General features: G+C 44.5%; 1 protein-coding gene across 1 annotated transcript in view; it reads right to left on the bottom strand.

Annotated features, from left to right (window-relative positions):
* Positions 1-21,189, bottom strand: part of LOC106595577 (glutamate receptor ionotropic, NMDA 3B) — a 60,757-nt gene that overhangs the window by 23,100 nt on the left and 16,468 nt on the right. Inside the window, exons 3-13 of the mRNA XM_045696709.1 lie at positions 12,076-12,171; positions 11,533-11,994; positions 11,205-11,377; positions 5,051-5,233; positions 4,722-4,945; positions 4,458-4,609; positions 4,050-4,169; positions 3,834-3,969; positions 3,426-3,526; positions 3,007-3,153; positions 2,068-2,213 (exon numbers count right to left, since the gene is read on the bottom strand). Of these exons, the coding sequence (XP_045552665.1) occupies positions 2,068-2,213; positions 3,007-3,153; positions 3,426-3,526; positions 3,834-3,969; positions 4,050-4,169; positions 4,458-4,609; positions 4,722-4,945; positions 5,051-5,233; positions 11,205-11,377; positions 11,533-11,994; positions 12,076-12,171 (1,940 nt within the window). The remainder of the gene's footprint in view (positions 1-2,067; positions 2,214-3,006; positions 3,154-3,425; positions 3,527-3,833; positions 3,970-4,049; positions 4,170-4,457; positions 4,610-4,721; positions 4,946-5,050; positions 5,234-11,204; positions 11,378-11,532; positions 11,995-12,075; positions 12,172-21,189) is intronic.

Raw genomic sequence — 21,189 nt, 5'->3', positions numbered from 1 at the left:
TACTCTCCGACCAGCCTCTTCCATTGTCAGACCATGGTTTATGACACTGTGGACCTGTTTACATTAGGCTGTACTCTCTGACCAGCCTCTTCCATTGTCAGACCATGGTTTATGACACTGTGGACCTGTTTACATTAGGCTGTACTCTCTGACCAGCCTCTTCCATTGTCAGACCATGGTTTATGACACTGTGGACCTGTTTACATTAGGCTGTACTCTCTGACCAGCCTCTTCCATTGTCAGACCATGGTTTATGACACTGTGGACCTGTTTACATTAGGCTGTACTCTCTGACCAGCCTCTTCCATTGTCAGACCATGGTTTATGACACTGTGGACCTGTTTACATTAGGCTGTACTCTCCGACCAGCCTCTTCCATTGTCAGACCATGGTTTATGACACTGTGGACCTGTTTACATTAGGCTGTACTCTCTGACCAGCCTCTTCCATTGTCAGACCATGGTTTATGACACTGTGGACCTGTTTACATTAGGCTGTACTCTCTGACCAGCCTCTTCCATTGTCAGACCATGGTTTATGACACTGTGGACCTGTTTACATTAGGCTGTACTCTCCGACCAGCCTCTTCCATTGTCAGACCATGGTTTATGACACTGTGGACCTGTTTACATTAGGCTGTACTCTCCGACCAGCCTCTTCCATTGTCAGACCATGGTTTATGACACTGTGGACCTGTTTACATTAGGCTGTACTCTCCGACCAGCCTCTTCCATTGTCAGACCATGGTTTATGACACTGTGGACCTGTTTACATTAGGCTGTACTCTCTGACCAGCCTCTTCCATTGTCAGACCATGGTTTATGACACTGTGGACCTGTTTACATTAGGCTGTACTCTCTGACCAGCCTCTTCCATTGTCAGACCATGGTTTATGACACTGTGGACCTGTTTACATTAGGCTGTACTCTCTGACCAGCCTCTTCCATTGTCAGACCATGGTTTATGACACTGTGGACCTGTTTACATTAGGCTGTACTCTCTGACCAGCCTCTTCCATTGTCAGACCATGGTTTATGACACTGTGGACCTGTTTACATTAGGCTGTACTCTCCAACCAGCCTCTTCCATTGTCAGACCATGGTTTATGACACTGTGGACCTGTTTACATTAGGCTGTACTCTCTGACCAGCCTCTTCCATTGTCAGACCATGGTTTATGACACTGTGGACCTGTTTACATTAGGCTGTACTCTCCAACCAGCCTCTTCCATTGTCAGACCATGGTTTATGACACTGTGGACCTGTTTACATTAGGCTGTACTCTCTGACCAGCCTCTTCCATTGTCAGACCATGGTTTATGATATGGTCCATAATTGTGGCTCTGATTTCATCAGGGACTTTTATTATTTTCCTTCTACCTCTTCTTCTATTATGTCTTCCCCTAACACCACCACCACGCATTCTTACACATCTTCTTCTCTCTCTTCCACCAGCATGTAGCTGCTGTTCAGCGTTGTGATGTTCCTCCATGTTCAGAAATGGTAGTGATCGTGCTCCATATATATGCTTCCAAACTTGATTGGTTGATTGGTAAGATTGTGATTCCTATTGCACTGGCAGGTAATTTGCCAATTTAGCAGACATCACAAACATTCCATGTCCTAGATATTGATGGAATATACATGTATGTCTGACTGATTTTGATCATTGAATGGATCATTTTGACTGTGGCGGCTCACACGATGACAGAATGTTTAGGAGTTGTGAAGAGTATGACAGTTTCACTGAGAATCAACTCAGCAGCTTTATCAGCAAGCCATGTGCATGTAGTTATTGTGCAAATTGTAGACAATTGTACTTCCTCTTTTGCACACATGTGCCAAAACACGTGGAATTTGGTTTTCACACCAGAAATTCAAATCCGGTGTGAACAAGAAACTAATTGTTTTGAAAAAAATGATTGTCATTCGAGAATTGAGCCAAAGCGATTGAGAAAAACTGTAAACACCTGGAGACATGGGGAATTAAGAGTAAATGAAATAATTTAGCGTAACACAACACTAGGCTAACTGGTTGGTCAGCCAACAGACTGTGTGAGGGTCTTACTTTAACATGTCCACTCCGTCTGGTGTGGTGGGTTGGTTGTAACGTCTCATGTAGTCATGCATGGCAGAGAAACTCTTCCTCATGTAGTCTTCTGCAGAGCTCTCTCTGACTGTCCCAAACCTGAACCCACGGGATGGGTGGTGCAGCTGGGGGGGGGACAGGGAGAGGGAGAGAGGGGGAGGGGAGGGGAGGGAGGATGAGGGGGATTATTTTAAGGTAAGGAGAATACATTAAGAAAAGGAGGGTGATATGCACATCCGTACATTGAGAATACTGGTGCAGGGCTAAAAAGTATTCCATATAAAGAAACGAGAGGCCCGTACACAGAATATTGCTTCTCCCTGGGAGAAACATTCTGGGAGAATGTTACAATATTTCAACTTCAACAGTCTTCGTCATGTCTGACAGGTATCAAAGTTGAAACATTGTATTTTTGGTTTCAGAAATGAAACACTGGTGGGAGAAGCAATATTCTGTGTATGGGCCTCTCTCTTTTGATTTACAAGGAGAATGCATTTAACTCATTATCTCATTATCAATATTCTGTGTATGGGCCTCTCTCTTTTGATTTACAAGGAGAATACATTTAACTCATTATCTCATTATCAATATTCTGTGTATGGGCCTCTCTCTTTTGATTTACAAGGAGAATACATTTAACTCATTATCTCATTATCAATATTCTGTGTATGGGCCTCTCTCTTTTGATTTACAAGGAGAATGCATTTAACTCATTGTCTAAGTCATATCAGCTACTGTAACTATACCTGATCTAGTCTGTTATGTCATATTCAGTCATGTTCATTTCCACATTGTAACTCGTGTTTGTGTGTGTGTGTGTGTTTGCATGTGAGTGCGTGCGTGTGTGTGTGTGTATGTATGTGTGCGTACATGCCTACTTGTGTGTGTGCGCACCGCCGTGTGTGTGTGTGTGTATACCTTCTCGTCATGAATCCCAGACACCTGTTCAAAGGTTTTCTCCCCCACCATGACAGCAGCCAGGTTAGCTGTATAACTGGACAACACCAGCAGACAGAAGATAGCCCACAGGTTCATCAGGAACCTACTGGTCCAACACTTAGGAGTCTGGAGAGGAGGGAGAGAGAGGGAGTGGGAGAGAGAGAAAGAGGGAGGGAAGGAAGGAAGGATGGAGAGAGAGAGAGAAAGAGGGAGGGAAGGATGGAGAGAGAGAAAGAGTAGAGAGAGATAGAGAGAGAAAGAGAAAGAGACAGAGAGAGAGAGAGAGAGAGAGAGACAGAGAGACAGAGAGAGAGAGTAGACATACTTGGTTAATTTTATTATTCCTCCATCCCTCCCCCTCCATCCCTCCCCTCCTCCCTCCATCCCTCCCATAGTACCTTAGTAGCGACAGTGCGTCCAAACAGGATGGCGTAACAGAGGTTGAGGGCTGAGGAGTAGGAGAACACTCTGAGTCTGTTCCTGCCATGAGGAGTCATACCTGGATCAACACAACACAGGAGTCAGCTGTGTGTGTGTGTGTGTGTGTGTGTGTGTGTGTGTGTGTGTGTGTGTGTGTGTGTGTGTGTGTGTGTGTGTGTGTGTGTGTGTGTGTGTGTGTGTGTGTGTGTGTGTGTGTGTGTGTGTGTGTGTAGGATCACAATGACAAACAGAGTTGTAAAGGTCCCAACCACCCACAGCTGTGTGTGTAGATGAGTCATAGCAGTATCCACTGAGATTTAGGTCACAGACTAATAACATGACAGGCCTTGGATGACAGGCCATAAGTGGTATTTTCATTTTCTCACCAAAGGGACTGTTCCACTCATAGACGGTGAGGAAGAGTGCGGTAAGATGAAGAGTGACGAAGATGCCCACCCACATGGACCAATGGAGAGGCCACATGAAGGCCCCAATAGGGGCTGATGTGTCCTGGCTACGCACCTGGTAGTCAAGACACACATACACACACATTATAAACTGTATGTCCACACACACACACACACACACACCTCCCCACTCACCAGTATCCCCAGAGAGGTAGAGTAGAATGGAGAGGTGAAGTCTATTACTCTGCTCCTGGCTGAGTTGATGGAGAATGATGTCACAGCCATGTCTGCTGTTCCACTCAGCAGGTCTCCCACCTAATATGAGAAAACAGGAACATCGACAACCTTCAGGACACTGTTACACAAGCATTTAACAATCCTTCTGCAAACATTGTTCTTGGTTAGGTAACCAATCATGTCAAATATACATGCAATCATATATATTATTGTACAAAAAAAAACTATTGAAGACAGACAGACAGACAGACAGACAGACAGACAGACAGACAGACAGACAGACAGACAGACAGACAGACAGACAGACAGACAGACAGACAGACAGACAGACAGACAGACAGACAGACAGACAGGTAGATGACGTACCAGACCGGTCCACCTCCCAGTGCTGCTCATCGCTCCGTACTTCCCGTCTCCCACGATGTAAAGGTCAAAGGTGAACTTCAGGTCCTCCGACAGCTTCTCCAACAGGTCAATAACGTAACCATAGCAACACTTCCGCAGGTCCTCTGTTGGGTCTGGGGTTGTGGTCAGGACAGGACAGGACAGGACAGGGACAGGAAGGGTTAGTCCTGGTCTACTGGTCTGGAGAGATGTACTGTAGGTATTGTGTACTGTAGGTATACTCACTGTGGTCAGTAGTGGTAGCAGTTGTATTGGTCTGGTGCAGGTGACAGAACAGTGAGTCCAGTAGATATGAGCGGTTAGTCCTCGGGTCCAGACAGAGCTGACCAGCGGGACACAGCCCATCCTCATCCACCTCTCTAGTGAACACGAAGGGATGCTCCACCAGGGTCACCACCCTTAATCTCTGGCCCGCCATCTGTAGCCCAGGCCTCCATCTCCCTCCAGGACTGTTGTCTCTGTCCCTATCCCCTCTCTGGACCCCTAACCCAGACCCGGACCCTGTCCTCCTCCCCGGGCCTAGCCCCAGGCCAGCCCCGACCCCCAGCCCCAACACCCCCTCGTCCAGCTGTAGGCGCCCGGTGGTCCAGTGGGCCACGGTGACCCAGGACGGCTGGCCAAGAGGACCTCTCTTCAGGCTCCACACGTGGTACAGCTGGGAGGAGAGGACCTGGGAGAGAGCAGGTGCCACGCGGACCGCGCCCGTAGAACCCTGGAACGACGTGTTGGAGAGGAACCTGGAGAGGACAGAGAGAGAGAGAGAGAGAGAGAGAGAGAGAGAGAGAGAGAGAGAGGAAGTTATAGTTTGAACATGTAGACAGATACAGATACCCAGTCTGTTCCTTCAGATTGGCTGGGTGTAATAATTGGTTGGCTGTTCCAGTCAGTCTCATTATTTTAAGTTAATGCAGTAGAGAGAGAGAGAGAGAGAAATTCTATCTATCTGCCCACACACACACACACACACACACACACACACACACACACACACACACACACACACACACACACACACACACACACACACACACACACACACACACACACACACACACACACACACACACACACACACACACACAGACACACAGAGAGAGAGAGAGTGTTCTTATTACTATGAGTTAATGCAGTTCATTGTGGTTGTTTCTATCTAACTGGCCCCAGCATCATTACTATTCCTCTCAGTCTCCACCCAGTCCTGACGCTGCTTTACCATGGAATACACTGGTACGCACAATTAACTCTCACACATGTATCTGCTCTGGGTATCCAAACGTGCGGGGATCGTCTGAATATTAACCAAGCATGGATTGTTGGGCGATGTCTGGGTCATTGGTTAGTCATTGGCCGATGTTTAGGTTATCGGTTGATCGCTGGGATGATGTCTGAATATTAACAATGCAGGGATCATTGGGTTAAGTCTGCAAGTTCGAATGGTTCATTAAAACTCCTAAAACTGTTTCACATTTCAAAATGGATGCTGTATGTTTGTGTGTGTGTGTGTGTGTGTGTGTGTGTGTGTGTGTGTGTGTGTGTGTGTGTGTGTGTGTGTGTGTGTGTGTGTGTAACTGCAGATTGTGTGTGACTGATGGTGACTTCCTTCCATTAACTCTGACAGCAGAGGAGGAAACATTAACACTATGAATTAATACTGAGGTCGTTAACCCACCTCTACCCTCCACTCTGCACTGAATATCAATGTACCTATAGAGTATGTGTCCTGTTTACAGCCCAACTGACTCATCAGATGTCAGACTGGTTACAGACCTCTCTCTCTCTCTCTCTCTCTCTCTCTCTCTCTCTCTCTCTCTCTCTCTCTCTCTCTCTCTCTCTCTCTCTCTCTCTCTCTCTCTCTCTCTCTCTCTCTCTCTCTCTCTCTCTCTCTCTCTCTCTCTCTCTCTCTCTCTCTCTCACTCTGTCCTTCTTGCTCTCTCTCTTCAGTTGATTTGTCAGCTGTGTCTATTGAAGGGCTGTATGGTCAACACCCTGTTTGATCTCCTCTCCTCCTCTCTCCTGTCCTCTCCTCCTCTCTCCTTTACTCACTGCTTTCTTCTCCTCCTCTCCTCTCTCCTTTCCTCTCCTCTCTCCTTTCCTCTCCTCTCTCCTTTCCTCTCCTCCTCTCTCCTTTACTCACTCCTTTCCTCTGCTCCTTTCTCCTTTCCTCTCCTCCTCTCTCCTTTCCTCCTCTCTCCTTTACTCACTCCTTTCCTCTGTTCCTCTTTCCTTTCCTCTCCTCCTCTCTCCTTTCCTCTCCTCCTCTCTCCTTTCCTCTTCTCCTCTCTCCTTTCCTCTCCTCTTTCCTTTCCACTCCTCCTCTCTCCTTTACTCACTCCTTTCCTCTGCTCCTCTCTCCTTTACTCTCCTCCTCTCTCCTTTACTCTCCTCCTCTCTCCTTCCTCTCCTTCTCCTCTTTCACCCCGCTCCATATTGTGGGTAGAAGTGTTGTAGTGGAATGTTGTTGTTCTAAACAGAAAGAAGGCAGAGGGACAGCGTGTAGCTTCACACACTTTGTTGAGAAAACGTAAAGACCATTTATGCTTCTTGCAGAATCCAAGGCCTGTCATGTTATTAGTCTTTGACCTAAATCTCAGTGGATACTGCTATGACTTACAGCCATGTCATCATCTACAGTACACACACAGCTGTGGGTGGTTGGGACCTTTACAACTCTGTTTGTCATTGTGATCCTAAATACACACACACACACACATAGAAATGTTTAATGAAAACAGACAGACAGACAGACAGACAGACAGACAGACAGACAGACAGACAGACAGACAGACAGACAGACAGACAGACAGACAGACAGACAGACAGACAGACAGACAGACAGACAGACAGACAGACAGACAGACAGACAGACAGACAGACAGACAGACTAAAACACACAGTATCTGTATCTGGCTATGTTTCCAACAAAATCACCAAGTGTTTGTAGGTTTAACTCTGAAAAAATCCTGCTTCCTTTCCTCATTTCCTCCCTCACTCAACCCTCCATCTATCCCTCTCTCCCTCAGGCATTGGGAGGTTAATTGCATTTCCTACCGGAAGTCTAACTTCCACTACTTTGTAATACACACTGGCCCTGTCAGAAACAACACTGGCTGTGCCTATGTAAAGCTGTCAGAAACAACACTGGCTGTACCTATGTAAAGCTGTTAGACAGAACACTGGCTCTATCTATGTAAAGCTGTTAGACAGAACACTGGTTCTATCTATGTAAAGCTGTCAGACAGAACACTGGCTCTATCTATGTTAAGCTGTTAGACAGAACACTGGCTCTATCTATGTAAAGCTGTCAGACAGAACACTGGCTCTATCTATATAAAGCTGTCAGACAGAACACTGGCTCTATCTATGTAAAGCTGTTAGACAGAACACTGGTTCTATCTATGTAAAGCTGTCAGACAGAACACTGGCTATATCTATGTAAAGCTGTTAGACAGAACACTGGTTCTATCTATGTAAAGCTGTCAGACAGAACACTGGCTCTATCTATGTAAAGCTGTCAGACAGAACACTGGCTCTATCTATGTAAAGCTGTCAGCAGACTGAACACTGGCTCTACCTATGTAAAGCTGTTAGACAGAACACTGGCTCTATCTATGTAAAGCTGTTAGACAGAACACTGGTTCTATCTATGTAAAGCTGTCAGACAGAACACTGGCTCTATCTATGTAAAGCTGTCAGACAGAACACTGGCTCTTTCTATGTAAAGCTGTCAGACAGAACACTGGCTCTTTCTATGTAAAGCTGTCAGACAGAACACTGGCTCTATCTATGTAAAGCTGTCAGACAGAACACTGGCTCTATCTATGTAAAGCTGTCAGACAGAACACTGGCTCTATCTATGTAAAGCTGTTAGACTGAACACTGGCTCTTTCTATGTAAAGCTGTCAGACAGAACACTGGCTCTTTCTATGTAAAGCTGTCAGACAGAACACTGGCTCTATCTATGTAAAGCTGTCAGACAGAACACAGGCTCTATCTATGTAAAGCTGTCAGACAGAACACTGGCTCTTTCTATGTAAAGCTGTCAGACAGAACACTGGCTCTATCTATGTAAAGCTGTCAGGATGAACACTGGCTCTGTCTATGTAAAGCTGTCAGACAGAACACTGGCTCTATCTATGTAAAGCTGTCAGACAGAACACTGGCCCTTTCTATGTAAAGCTGTCAGACAGAACACTGGCTCTATCTATGTAAAGCTGTCAGGATGAACACTGGCTCTTTCTATGTAAAGCTGTCAGACAGAACACTGGCTCTATCTATGTAAAGCTGTCAGACTGAACACTGGCTCTATCTATGTAAAGCTGTCAGCAGACTGAACACTGGCTCTACCTATGTAAAGCTGTTAGACAGACCACAGGCTCTATCTATTTGCAGCTGTAAGACAGAACACAGGCTCTACCTATGTAAAGCTGTTAGACAGAACACTGGCTCTATCTATTTACTGCTGTAAGACAGAACACTGGCTCTATCTATGTAAAGCTGTCAGACAGAACACTGGCCCTTTCTATGTAAAGCTGTCAGACTGAACACTGGCTCAATCTAGGTAAAGCTGTCAGGCTGAACACTGGCTCTTTCTATGTAAAGCTGTCAGGCTGAACACTGGCTCTATCTACGTAAAGCTGTCAGGCTGAACACTGGCTCTTTCTATGTAAAGCTGTCAGACAGAACATTGGCTCTTTCTATGTAAAGCTGTCAGACAGAACACTGGTTCTATCTATATAAAGCTCTCAGACAGAACACTGGTTCTATCTATGTAAAGCTGTCAGACAGACAACTGGCTCTATCTATGTAAAGCTGTCAGACAGAACACTGGCTCTATCTAGGTAAAGCTGTCAGACAGAACACTGGTTCTATCTATTTAAAGCTTTCAGACAGAACACTGGTTCTGTCTATGTAAAGCTCTCAGACAGAACACTGGCTATATCTATTTACAGCTGTCAGACAGAACACTGGCTCTATCTATTTACAGCTGTTAGACAGAACACAGGCTCTATCTATGTAAAGCTGTTAGACAGAACACAGGCTCTATCTATTTACAGCTGTAAGACAGAACACAGGCTCTACCTATGTAAAGCTGTTAGACAGAACACTGGCTCTATCTATTTACTGCTGTAAGACAGAACACTGGGTCTATCTATGTAAAGCTGTTAGACAGAACACTGGCTCTATCTATTTACTGCTGTAAGACAGAACACTGGCTCTATCTATGTTAAGCTGTTAGACAGAACACTGGCTCTATCTATTTACAGCTGTAAGACAGAACACTGGCTTTATCTATTTACAGCTGTAAGACAGAACACAGGCTCTATCTATGTACAGCTGTAAGACAGAACACTGGCTCTATCTATTTACAGCTGTAAGACAGAACACTGGCTCTATCTATTTACAGCTGTCAGACAGAACACTGGCTCTATCTATGTAAAGCTGTTAGACAGAACACTGGCTCTATCTATTTACAGCTGTAAGACAGAACACTGGCTCTATCTATTTACAGCTGTCAGACAGAACACTGGCTCTATCTATGTAAAGCTGTCAGACAGAACACTGGCTATATCTATTTACAGCTGTTAGACAGAACACTGGCTCTATCTATTTACAGCTGTCAGACAGAACACTGGCTCTATCTATGTAAAGCTGTTAGATAGAACACTGGCTCTTTCTATGTAAAGCTGTCAGACAGAACACTGGCTCTATCTATATAAAGCTGTTAGACAGAACACTGGCTCTATCTATTTACAGCTGTCAGACAGAACACTGGTTCTATCTATGTAAAGCTGTCAGACAGAACACTGGTTCTATCTATGTAAAGCTGTCAGACAGAACACTGGCTCTATCTATGTAAAGCTGTTAGACAGAACACTGGCTCTATCTATGTAAAGCTGTCAGACAGAACACTGGCTCTATCTATATAAAGCTGTTAGACAGAACACTGGTTCTATCTATGTAAAGCTGTCAGACAGAACACTGGTTCTATCTATGTAAAGCTGTCAGACAGAACACTGGCTCTATCTATTTACAGCTGTCAGACAGAACACTGGCTCTATCTATGTAAAGCTGTTAGATAGAACACTGGCTCTTTCTATGTAAAGCTGTCAGACAGAACACTGGCTCTATCTATATAAAGCTGTTAGACAGAACACTGGCTCTATCTATTTACAGCTGTCAGACAGAACACTGGTTCTATCTATGTAAAGCTGTCAGACAGAACACTGGTTCTATCTATGTAAAGCTGTCAGACAGAACACTGGTTCTATCTATGTAAAGCTGTCAGACAGAACACTGGCTCTATCTATGTAAAGCTGTCAGACTGAACACTGGCTCTATCTATGTAAAGCTGTTAGGCAGAACACTGGCTATATCTATGTAAATATGTCACAAACAACACAGGCTCTATCTATGTGAAGATGTCAGACAGAACGCTGGCTCTATCTATGTAAAGATGTTAGACACACCGTTATCCCTGTCTTTGTAATGGTGTCAATAAAGCTTTGTATAGCTGTCTAAAGCTAATCTAGCCACAGTCCCAAGCCTTCAGTCTATCTACAGTCTGTCCAGATCTGTCTGTGTATTCTCAGGCTTGGCATGGATTATAAATGGTACAGGTCCTCTCAGACTCCATTCTATCATCTGGTGCCAATGACTGGAGGAGGGGTGAGAGATGTGTGTGTATATGTGTGTGTACAATATATCTACCTGGCCAGGTATTGTCCAGACGAGGGCACTTCCTCTTTGTTTGGTTTGTCGTAACAGTTGACCAGGTTCTGGATCAGAGCCAGGTCTGGCCTCACCTCACTGGCCGACGTCACCGCCTGGCCAATCAACCGCAGCGCGTCTCGGATGTAGAAGGTGATGGGCTTACGACCAACCTAGACACATACACACACACTTTTAAATGAGTTTTCAAAGATCTAATAAAATAAACCAATCAGCCAATCAATGAATCACCCAATCAACCAACCAATCAACCAACCAATCAACCAACCAAATCAATGAATGGATAAATTAACCAATTAATAATCACCTCTCCATAAGCCAATAGGCCGAGGGGCCCGCCCAGCGAGAGGAGAGAGTCAGGTGACAGAGGGTTACCCATAATCCACTGCAGCGCGGGGAGCGAGGGAGCGAGACGCTGGGCGCAGCGGAGGACAGAAGAGAGACATTCTGGGTCGGAACCAAGGATGACCACGGAGGAGAGAGGAGAGGCGGAGCGAAGAAGACGACGGGAGAGGAGAGACAAGACCTCAGCTTCCCTCTTGTCTTCTCTGGTCTCATCACTTGTTTCTTCACCTCTCTCAGCCCCTCTTTCCTCCTCCCCTCTCTCTTCCCTCCTCTCCTCCTTCCCTCTCTCCTCCCTCCTCTCCTCCTTCCCTCTCTCCTCCCTCCTCTCCTCCCCTCCTATATGTGTAAGGTTGATGAGATCCAGCAGACTCCAGCTTGTTCCTTTCTGTGTCTCTAGATGTTTCAGTAGTCCCTCCCCCCTCTCCTCCCATCCAGGACACACCACAGCGACTCCCCCTCTACCCCCTTCCTGACGCCTGTCTCCCCCCTCTCTTCTCCCTTCACCCTCTGTCTCCCCCTCTACCCCCTGGAGAACAGAGAGCAGAAGGTTGGCCAGGCGAGAGGGTGGAACACGAACTGACATTTGGAGATGGAACCGGTTCTAGGGGGAGAGAGAGAGAGAACAGAATGTTACTAGAACCAAACCATTCTGCAAGACTTTCATAGAGTGATGTTGATAAATATTGAATGTTGTTGAATGGAGTGAAAGGCTCCTGAGTGAGCTACCTGTGCTCCCTTCTTCCAGACTCTACTTTCCAACCATGTCTTGTTGCTTTACGCCTACAGGCAAAGTCAAGGGGATGTTGCATATGTATACAGTATCTATGGGTTCAATAAGGAACACATACACACGCCTTATGAATGTAGACAGAGTGAGGAAATCTGCAAGAAGTCTTCAGAGACACGACTGAATTAATACAGTATATATACATATACTCATGGGGGGTGTACAGGTCTGAATTAATACAGTATATATACATATACTCATGGGGGGGTGTACAGGTCTGAATTAATACAGTATATATACATATACTCATGGGGGGTGTACAGGTCTGAATTAATACAGTATATATACATATACTCATGGGGGGTGTACAGGTCTGAATTAATACAGTATATATACATATACTCATGGGGGGTGTACAGGTCTGAATTAATACAGTATATATACATATACTCATGGGAGGTGTACAGGTCTGAATTAATACAGTTTATATACATATACTCATGGGAGGTGTACAGGTCTGAATTAATACAGTTTATATACATATACTCATGAGAGGTGTACAGGTCTGAATTAATACAGTTTATATACATATACTCATTGGGGGTGTACAGGTGTGTGTGTGTGTGTGTGTGTGTGTGTGTGTGTGTGTGTGTGTGTGTGTGTGTGTGTGTGTGTGTGTGTGTGTGTGTGTGTGTGTTCACTGCCCACTTTTTTAATGACTGATGTTTTAGTGAGTTCCTTGCTCATATATGATTTAGAGACAGAGACAGTTTTTAGTTGTTGTTATATTTCCCTATTCCTCTGATTCAATCCCCTGGCTGTTCTACTGAAGTTCTAACTGTAGTAAATGAATGTCAAGTCTAACACCCACTCACCTTTCCCTTCCTCCCTCCCTCTGAGATCCCAGATTAAGTCCTTGAGATTCCCTGATTCAATCCCCTGGCTGTTCTACTCAGCAGAGGTGTGGGGATTGTACGAAAAAGTCGGTGAGTCGGTGTGGGGTGGAACAGTGTGTGAAAAATAGAAAGAGAGATGAAGGGATGGGAGGGTGGAGGGATAGAGGGATGGAGGAATGGAGGGATGGAGAGATGGAGGGATGGGAGGGATGGAGAGATGGAGGGATGGGAGGGATGGGAGGGATGGAGAGATGGAGGGATGGGAGGGATGGAGAGATGGAGGGATGGGAGGGATGGGAGGGATGGAGAGATGGAGGGATGGGAGGGATGGGAGGGATGGAGAGATGGAGGGATGGGAGGGTGGAGGGTTGGAGGGATGGGAGGGGTGGGAGGGTAGAAGGATGGAGGGATGGGAGGTTGGAGGGATAGAGGGATGGAGGAATGGAGGGATTGAGGGTGGAGGGATGGGAGGGATGGAGAGATGGAGAGATGGGAGGGATGGAGGGATGGGAAGTTGGAGGGTTGGAGGGATGGGAGGGTGGAGGGATGGAGGGATGGGAGGGTGGAGGGATGAGAGGGTGGAGAGATGGAGGGATGGGAGGGTGGAGGGATGGAGGGATGGAGGGATGGAGGGGTGGGAGGGTAGAAGGATGGAAGGGGTTCCATTCTGTAAGGTACAGTACCTGTGACTGCTTTTAGCTCCATTGGGAAGGGAACACCGACGCTACCAAGCTTTTAGATACATTAAAATAAATAATCCATTATAGTTTAATACAGAGTGTGATGGCTAACCAACCAGTGTTGTTGTGGAATTATGCTAAACAGCTAATGTTTATTTACTCTTCATTTCCTCACATCTCCAGGCGTTTAATACAATATTCTGGATTTAAGATGAATTACATTTAATCACACACACATGTATACAAACAGACAGACACACATACACACACACTTAAGGCTGCAGCCTAAGTGGTAAATGGTGTTTATCTCAGTATAACACCATGCTAGCCCACACAGACCAGCCGATGAGAACAGAGATACACACTACTGGGCTTATAGCCAATCACACACCTTTAAAATGACTAAATCTTATTTCACACGTACACACACTTAAAATGTCCAAATATTATTTCACATTATCTCACACACTGGCAATGAAAATGTCCAAATCTAATTTCACAATTAATATTGACGGGTGATGTTGTGTTTATTAGATTTCTACCAGTAAAAAATGACATTTAAATACAGGACAATTACATCCACACGAACACACACACACACACACACACACACACACACACACACACACACACACACACACACACACACACACACACACAGATAGGGTAGTTAGATAGGAGATCCACGCCTGCCACCAGTGAGTTGAGTCAATTAACCATAAAGGCGTTAAAGCCTCATAAAAACACCACTGTTGTCTGACAGAACAGCACACTGTCACTATAAAACTACAGACTGCCGCTGTCTTTCTCTCTCTCTTTCAGCCTCTCTTTCTATCCCTGTGTTGTGTGTGTGTGTGTGTGTGTGTGTGTGTGTGTGTGTGTGTGTGTGTGTGTGTGTGTGTGTGTGTGTGTGTGTGTGTGTGTGTTCCTAACCATTTCATAAGACATTGTTCTCAGCACATCTGAATGATCATTTGCATGATCAAGAAGCGAACATTAGCTATTAGTTTCCCCCACAGACTTTGACAGTTTAACAGTGGGAAATGGTGTGACACAAGTGAAGCTTTTATCAGAAAAATACCAGATATGTTCCCTGTGGTGTGGATGGTGTGTGTACATGGTGTGTGTGTGTGTGTGTGTGTGTGTGTGTGTGTGTGTGTGTGTGTGTGTGTGTGTGTGTGTGTGTGTGTGTGTGTGTGTGTGTGTGTGTGTTTATTGAGTGTGTGAAGCTTTTATCAGAAAAATACCAGATATGTTCCCTGTGGTGTGGATGGTGTGTGTACATGGTGTGTGTGTGTATGCTGTGTGTATGTGTGTGTATGGTGTGTGTGTGTGAGTATGGTGTGTCTGAATGGTGTGTGTGTATGGTGTGTGTGTGTATGGTGTGTGTGTGTGGTATGTGAGTATGGTGTGTGAGTATGGTGTGTGTGTGTGGTGTATATGGTGTGTGTGGTGTGTATGGTGTGTGTGTATGGTGTGTGTGTATATGGTGTGTGTGTGTATGTATGTTGTGTGTGTATTGTGTATGGTGTGTGTGTATGGTGTGTGTGTATGGTGTGTATGTTGTGTGTGTATGGTGTGTGTGTGTGTACATGGTGTGTGTGCGTATGCTGTGTGTGTGTGTATGGTGTGTGTATGGTGTGTGTATGGTGTGTGTGTGTATGGTGTGTGTGTGTGTGTGTGTGTGTGTGTGTGTGTGTTTATTGAGTGTGTGTGTGTTTATTGAGTGTGTGGTGTGTATGGTGTGTGTGTATGGTGTGTGTGTGTGTATGGTGTGTGTGTGTATGGTGTGTGTGTATGGTGTGTGTGTATGGTGTGTGTGTATGGTGTGTGTGTGTGTATGGTGTGTGTGTGTGTATGGTGTGTGTGTATATGTTTGTATGTTGTGTGTGTATTGTGTATGTTGTGTGTGTGTGTGTGTGTGTGTGTGGGTTGTCAATCACATTATCTCACACACTCGCAATGAATTTGTCCAAATCTAATTTCACAGTTAATATATCCGGCTGTGATTGGGAGTCCTAGAGGGCGGCGCACAATTGGCCCAGTGTGGTCCGGGTTTGGCCGGGGTAGGCCGTCATTGGAAATAAGAATGTGTTCTCAACTGACTTGCCTAGTTAAAAAATGGTTAAGTAAAAATAAAAAAATATCGTGTTTATAACATTTCTACCAGTAAAAAAATACATTTAAATACTGGAACATGACATCCACACAGACATGAACACACACACGTTGTAACCAGCACCTTGTGATTAATTATGATTATTTATGATGAACGTTTTCACCTCATAACATAGCAGATGCTGTTAGTCAACTAGCATGTGAGTCATTATACAGTCATGTTGATGATGGAAACAGCAGTCAGTCTAGCCATGATAGATTCATGATCAAACAGCAGAGAAAACATACAAAACGCATGAACGCACGCACACGCGCACGCACACACACACACACACACACACACACACACACACACACACACACACACACACACACACACACACACAACATGCAATACAGTTTTTTACAATCATTTTGGCACTAATTTCGGAACCTTGATGTCATTTTTCAAAACTCTAGACACAAAACTCACAACCAATGATCAAAATGCACATTTTTCAAAACACTTTTTCCAATTGCTTGGATACAATACACATAAAGCTAAGATCATTTGTTCACTGAACTAAAATCACCTGTTCAAAATGACACAACTTAACATCAAAGTACTACCATTTCAAAATGCAATTCACACATTACATCTGAGATGACTGTCTATTCATTTCATTACAATGATCTAACTATCAATTACTCTTAATGCATAGTTTTATGGAAACTGACAAACAATATTCCATGTTTAGATCATGAAAGTTTCAGGATAACGAGATCCATTCACACCAATTACCGTGGAACATGAACCAATTGGACTACATTATCTATGGATGTAATATTTCATCATCATTCTTTATCAGACACTGTTTCTATGGTCCCATGTACCACTTTTCCCGACCATGTTTTCAGATTTGACGTCACTGTACACTCACCGGCCACTTTATTAGGTACATATATCTAGTACTGGGTAGGACCCCTTTTTGCCTCCACAACACCCTGAATTATTCACGGTGTTGTACGTTAAGAGATGCCATTCTGCACATCACTGTTTTAAACAGCTGTTATTTGAGCATTTGTGGCCTTTCTGTTAGCTCGAACGAGTCTGGACATTCCCCTCTGACCTCTCTCATTAACAAGGTGTTTTGCCCACAGAAATGCCGTTCACTGAATGTGTTTTGTTTATCGCACCATTCTTTTTAAACTCTAGAGACTGTAGTACGTAAAAATCCCAGGAAGGCAGCTGTTTCTGAGATGCTGGAATCACCATGTGTTGCATCAACAATCCTACCACGGTCAAAGTTGCTTAGATTACTCATCTTGCCTGTTCTAATGTTTGGTCGAACAACATCTAAAGCTCTCTACTCTATATACTCTATATGTTGAGTTGCAGGCAGCCACATGATTCGCTGTTCGAATGTAACCTTCCTTGATGAGCTAAATCAGGTCTGTAGAGCTGATAGCATGACCTATGTCATTTTGTGGGATAATGTCAGGTTCCACCATGCTCAAGCGGTGCAAGCATGGTTTCAGGCCCATCCACAATTTACCACCCTGTACTTACCCCCATACTCTCCTTTCCTTAACCCGATTGAGGAATTTTTCTCCACATGGAGGTGGAAGGTATATGATAGGCGCCCTCACGAACAAGCCACCCTTCTCCAAGCCATGGATGACGCATGCAATGACATCACGGCAGACCAGTGTCTGGCCTGGATTCGCCCGAAGATTCTTCCCAAGATGTTTGGCTAATGAAAACATCCATTGTGATGTGGATGAGAACCTATGGCCAAATCCACAAGACAGGGTTGAGGGAAATATAGAAGTACAGTAATCAATCCTTTGTTTTGCTTTTTACAGTAAGCCAGGTGAGGAACACTGCAGTTGAAGTTTTACTGTAGTTTTTTTCTTTTTTTGTAGCTAATTACCTTTGCTTTGATTCAAAGAAACCTATGTTGTGATTTTATTGTATTTCATCAATAAATTTCATATTTTGCTCAATGATTCCACTGTGTCTGCAGTAATCTCTCTACTAGTCCTTTTACAGTGATGTATTTACGTGTAGTAGCATAATGCAACATGTGTCACATATTTTGTACTACAATATTTAATGATTGTACGAACAACTACACAGTGAAACTATTGGTATCTTGTGTGTGTGTAATGGTTCTGTGTGTAGCTGGTGTAGAGAGTCAGGCGCAGGACAGCAGATATGAGTAATCAACGTACTTTACTCAAAATACACAAATACAAAGCAATATAGCTAGCCCACAATAACGGACCGATTTACAACAAACAATCACTCACAAACAAACATGGGGGAACAGAGGGTTAAATAATGAACAAGTAATTGGGTGAGTGATACCAGGTGTGTAAGACAAAGACAAAACAAATGGAAAATGAAAAGTGGATCGGCGATGGCTAGAAGGCCGGTGACGTCGACCGCCAAACGCCGCCCAAACAAGGAGAGGGACCGACTTCGGCGAAAGTCGTGACAGTGTGGGTGATCTAAATGAATGTTCCTATGGTATTTCATGATACATTTGAACCAATGATTCTGCAAGTGCAAGGTTTCTTTAAAGATATGAATGCACAATGCAATGTTTTGAACATTGGACAGCCTGTGTTACAAGTGATGACCGTTTTGAGTTTTGTGTCTAGAGTTTTGAAAAATGACCACAAGGTTCTGAAATTTGTGCCAAAGTGATTGTAAAAAACTGCATATACTGATTGTTGCCAGTGTAATATCATTGTCAGTGTGAGTCATCACTGTGTATCCCCCATAAACTATGTATATGATTACATTATATATATTGTTACATTACTATAACCACCATCCCTCAGTCAGAGATGGAGAGAAGAGGTGTACAGATGTAGGATCTTACTTTGAGTCCCATTGCTACAGCAGGAAAAGAATCCTGCAGCAACAGAAAATGTGAATTATTATGTGGATTCTCCTATAACAGGATGATCAAATTAAGATCCTACATCTGTAAGTAGAATACAGAGCTCTACCCCCTTCTCTTCCTCTACCCGCTTTTGTTATACTCTCTCTCTCTCTCTCTCTCTCTAATATACTAAACAATAACAGTAATGTAGCACTAGGTGGTAAATCAGCTCTATGTCTCCAGAGTTCAGTGAAGCCAGTAGACTCACCCAGCACACCCTGAGGGATACACTGAAAGCTCTTTTCCATAAAATCAACTATTGGATTGTAAGGACGTCCTTTATTGTTGTCAAACTGAACTGCCGGTTGGCTGAACTCTGTATGGAACTGTGGTTTACAGTGTGTGTGTGTGTGTGTGTGTGTGTGTGTGTGTGTGTGTGTGTGTGTGTGTGTGTGTGTGTGTGTGTGTGTGTGTGTGTGTGTGTGTGTGTGTGTGTGTGTGTGTGTGTGCGTGTGTGTGTTTCATAGTGTTTTTGTCAAAGTGTGTCATGAACTCTAGTAGGGGTCTCATTTGATCACCGGCAACAGTGATAATGTAATGCCAACGTTTATGTGAAGTCATTACTGCTACCCACACTGTGAGACTGTGATGTCATTACTGCTACCCACACTGTGAGAGTGTGATGTCATTACTGCTACCCACACTGTGAGAGTGTGATGTCATTACTGCTACCCACACTGTGAGAGTGTGATGTCATTACTGCTACCCACACTGTGAGAGTGTGATGTCATTACTTCTACCCACACTGGGAGTGTGATGTCATTACTGCTACCCACACTGGGAGTGTGATGTCATTACTGCTACCCACACTGTGAGAGTGTGATGTCATTACTGCTACCCACACTGTGAGAGTGTGATGTCATTACTGCTACCCACACTGTGAGAGTGTGATGTCATTACTTCTACCCACACTGGGAGTGTGATGTCATTACTGCTACCCACACTGGGAATGTGATGTCATTACTGCTACCCACACTGTGAGAGTGTGATGTCATTACTGCTACCCACACTGGGAGTGTGATGTCATTACTGCTACCCACACTGGGAGTGTGATGTTATTACTGCTACCCACACTGTGAGTGTGATGTTATTACTGCTACCCACACTGTGAGTGTAATGTTATTACTGCTACCCACACTGTGAGTGTGATGTCATTACTGCTACCCACACTGGGAGTGTGATGTCATTACTGCTACACCCACTGGGAGAGTGTGATGTCATTACTGCTACCCACACTGGGAGTGTGATGTTATTACTGCTACCCACACTGGGAATGTGATGTCATTACTGCTATCCCCACTGGGAGTGTGTGATGTCATTACTGCTACACCCACTGGGAGTGTGTGATGTCATTACTGCTATCCCCACTGGGAGTGTGTGATGTCATTACTGCTATCCCCACTGGGAGTGTGTGATGTCATTACTGCTACCCACACTGGGAGTGTGTGATGTCATTACTGCTATCCCCACTGGGAGTGTCACAGGAAACAGCATATTTATTTACTACACCCCAGGACACTACACTGACTAATGAGGTGTCTGGAGCTTTTGGGGAGGTTTCGTTGTTTATTTGTGTGTGTGTGTGTGTGTGTGTGTGTGTGTGTGTGTGTGTGTGTGTGTGTGTGTGTGTGTGTGTGTGTGTGTGTGTGTGTGTGTGTGTGTGTGTGTGTGTGTGTGTGCGTGTGTGATATTTCTGCTAGACTTCCTAATAAAAATGATCCCTCTTTTTCTGTGGAGTCAGACACTTAGGAGTAATGTAATAAACCAGAAAGATGGGAGTCATTTTGGGACTTGTGTGTGTTTGTATTTGTGTGTGAGTGAGTGTGTCCGTGTGTGTGTGTTTGTGTGAGAGAGTGTGTGTGTGTGTGAGGGTGTGTGTGTGTTTGTATGTGTGTGTGTGTGGCAAATGACCTGCCCTGATTCAACCAATCAGCAGAGTTCTCCACCCTGAATACCCATCATCCATATCTGTTAAAGAGAAATGAGAAGAGAGAGAGAAGAGAGAGAGAGACTAAAGGACAGAACGAGGTGGAAAAAGGGGGGAGAGAAAGAGAACAGAGAAAGAGTGAGAGAGAGGGACGGTGTGATATTAGATTTATAATAGAATGCATGGTCATTTTGTGACAAACTGCCCTTGTTCTTCAGAAGTGGAGCTCTGTGATGTTCAATTATATATGATATAACTGGGTGGATTAAAGGCCGTTTGAGGGGAAGATGTGTGTTCAGTATTGAATTACAAACAAGATTCTCCTGTTTAGGCCAAAT

Source organism: Salmo salar, chromosome ssa16, assembly GCF_905237065.1.
Source record: "Salmo salar chromosome ssa16, Ssal_v3.1, whole genome shotgun sequence".
In the NCBI taxonomy this organism is placed as follows: Eukaryota; Metazoa; Chordata; class Actinopteri; order Salmoniformes; family Salmonidae; genus Salmo; species Salmo salar.
Note: the sequence above shows the minus strand (reverse complement) of the source record. Positions and strands in the feature narration are given on the sequence as shown.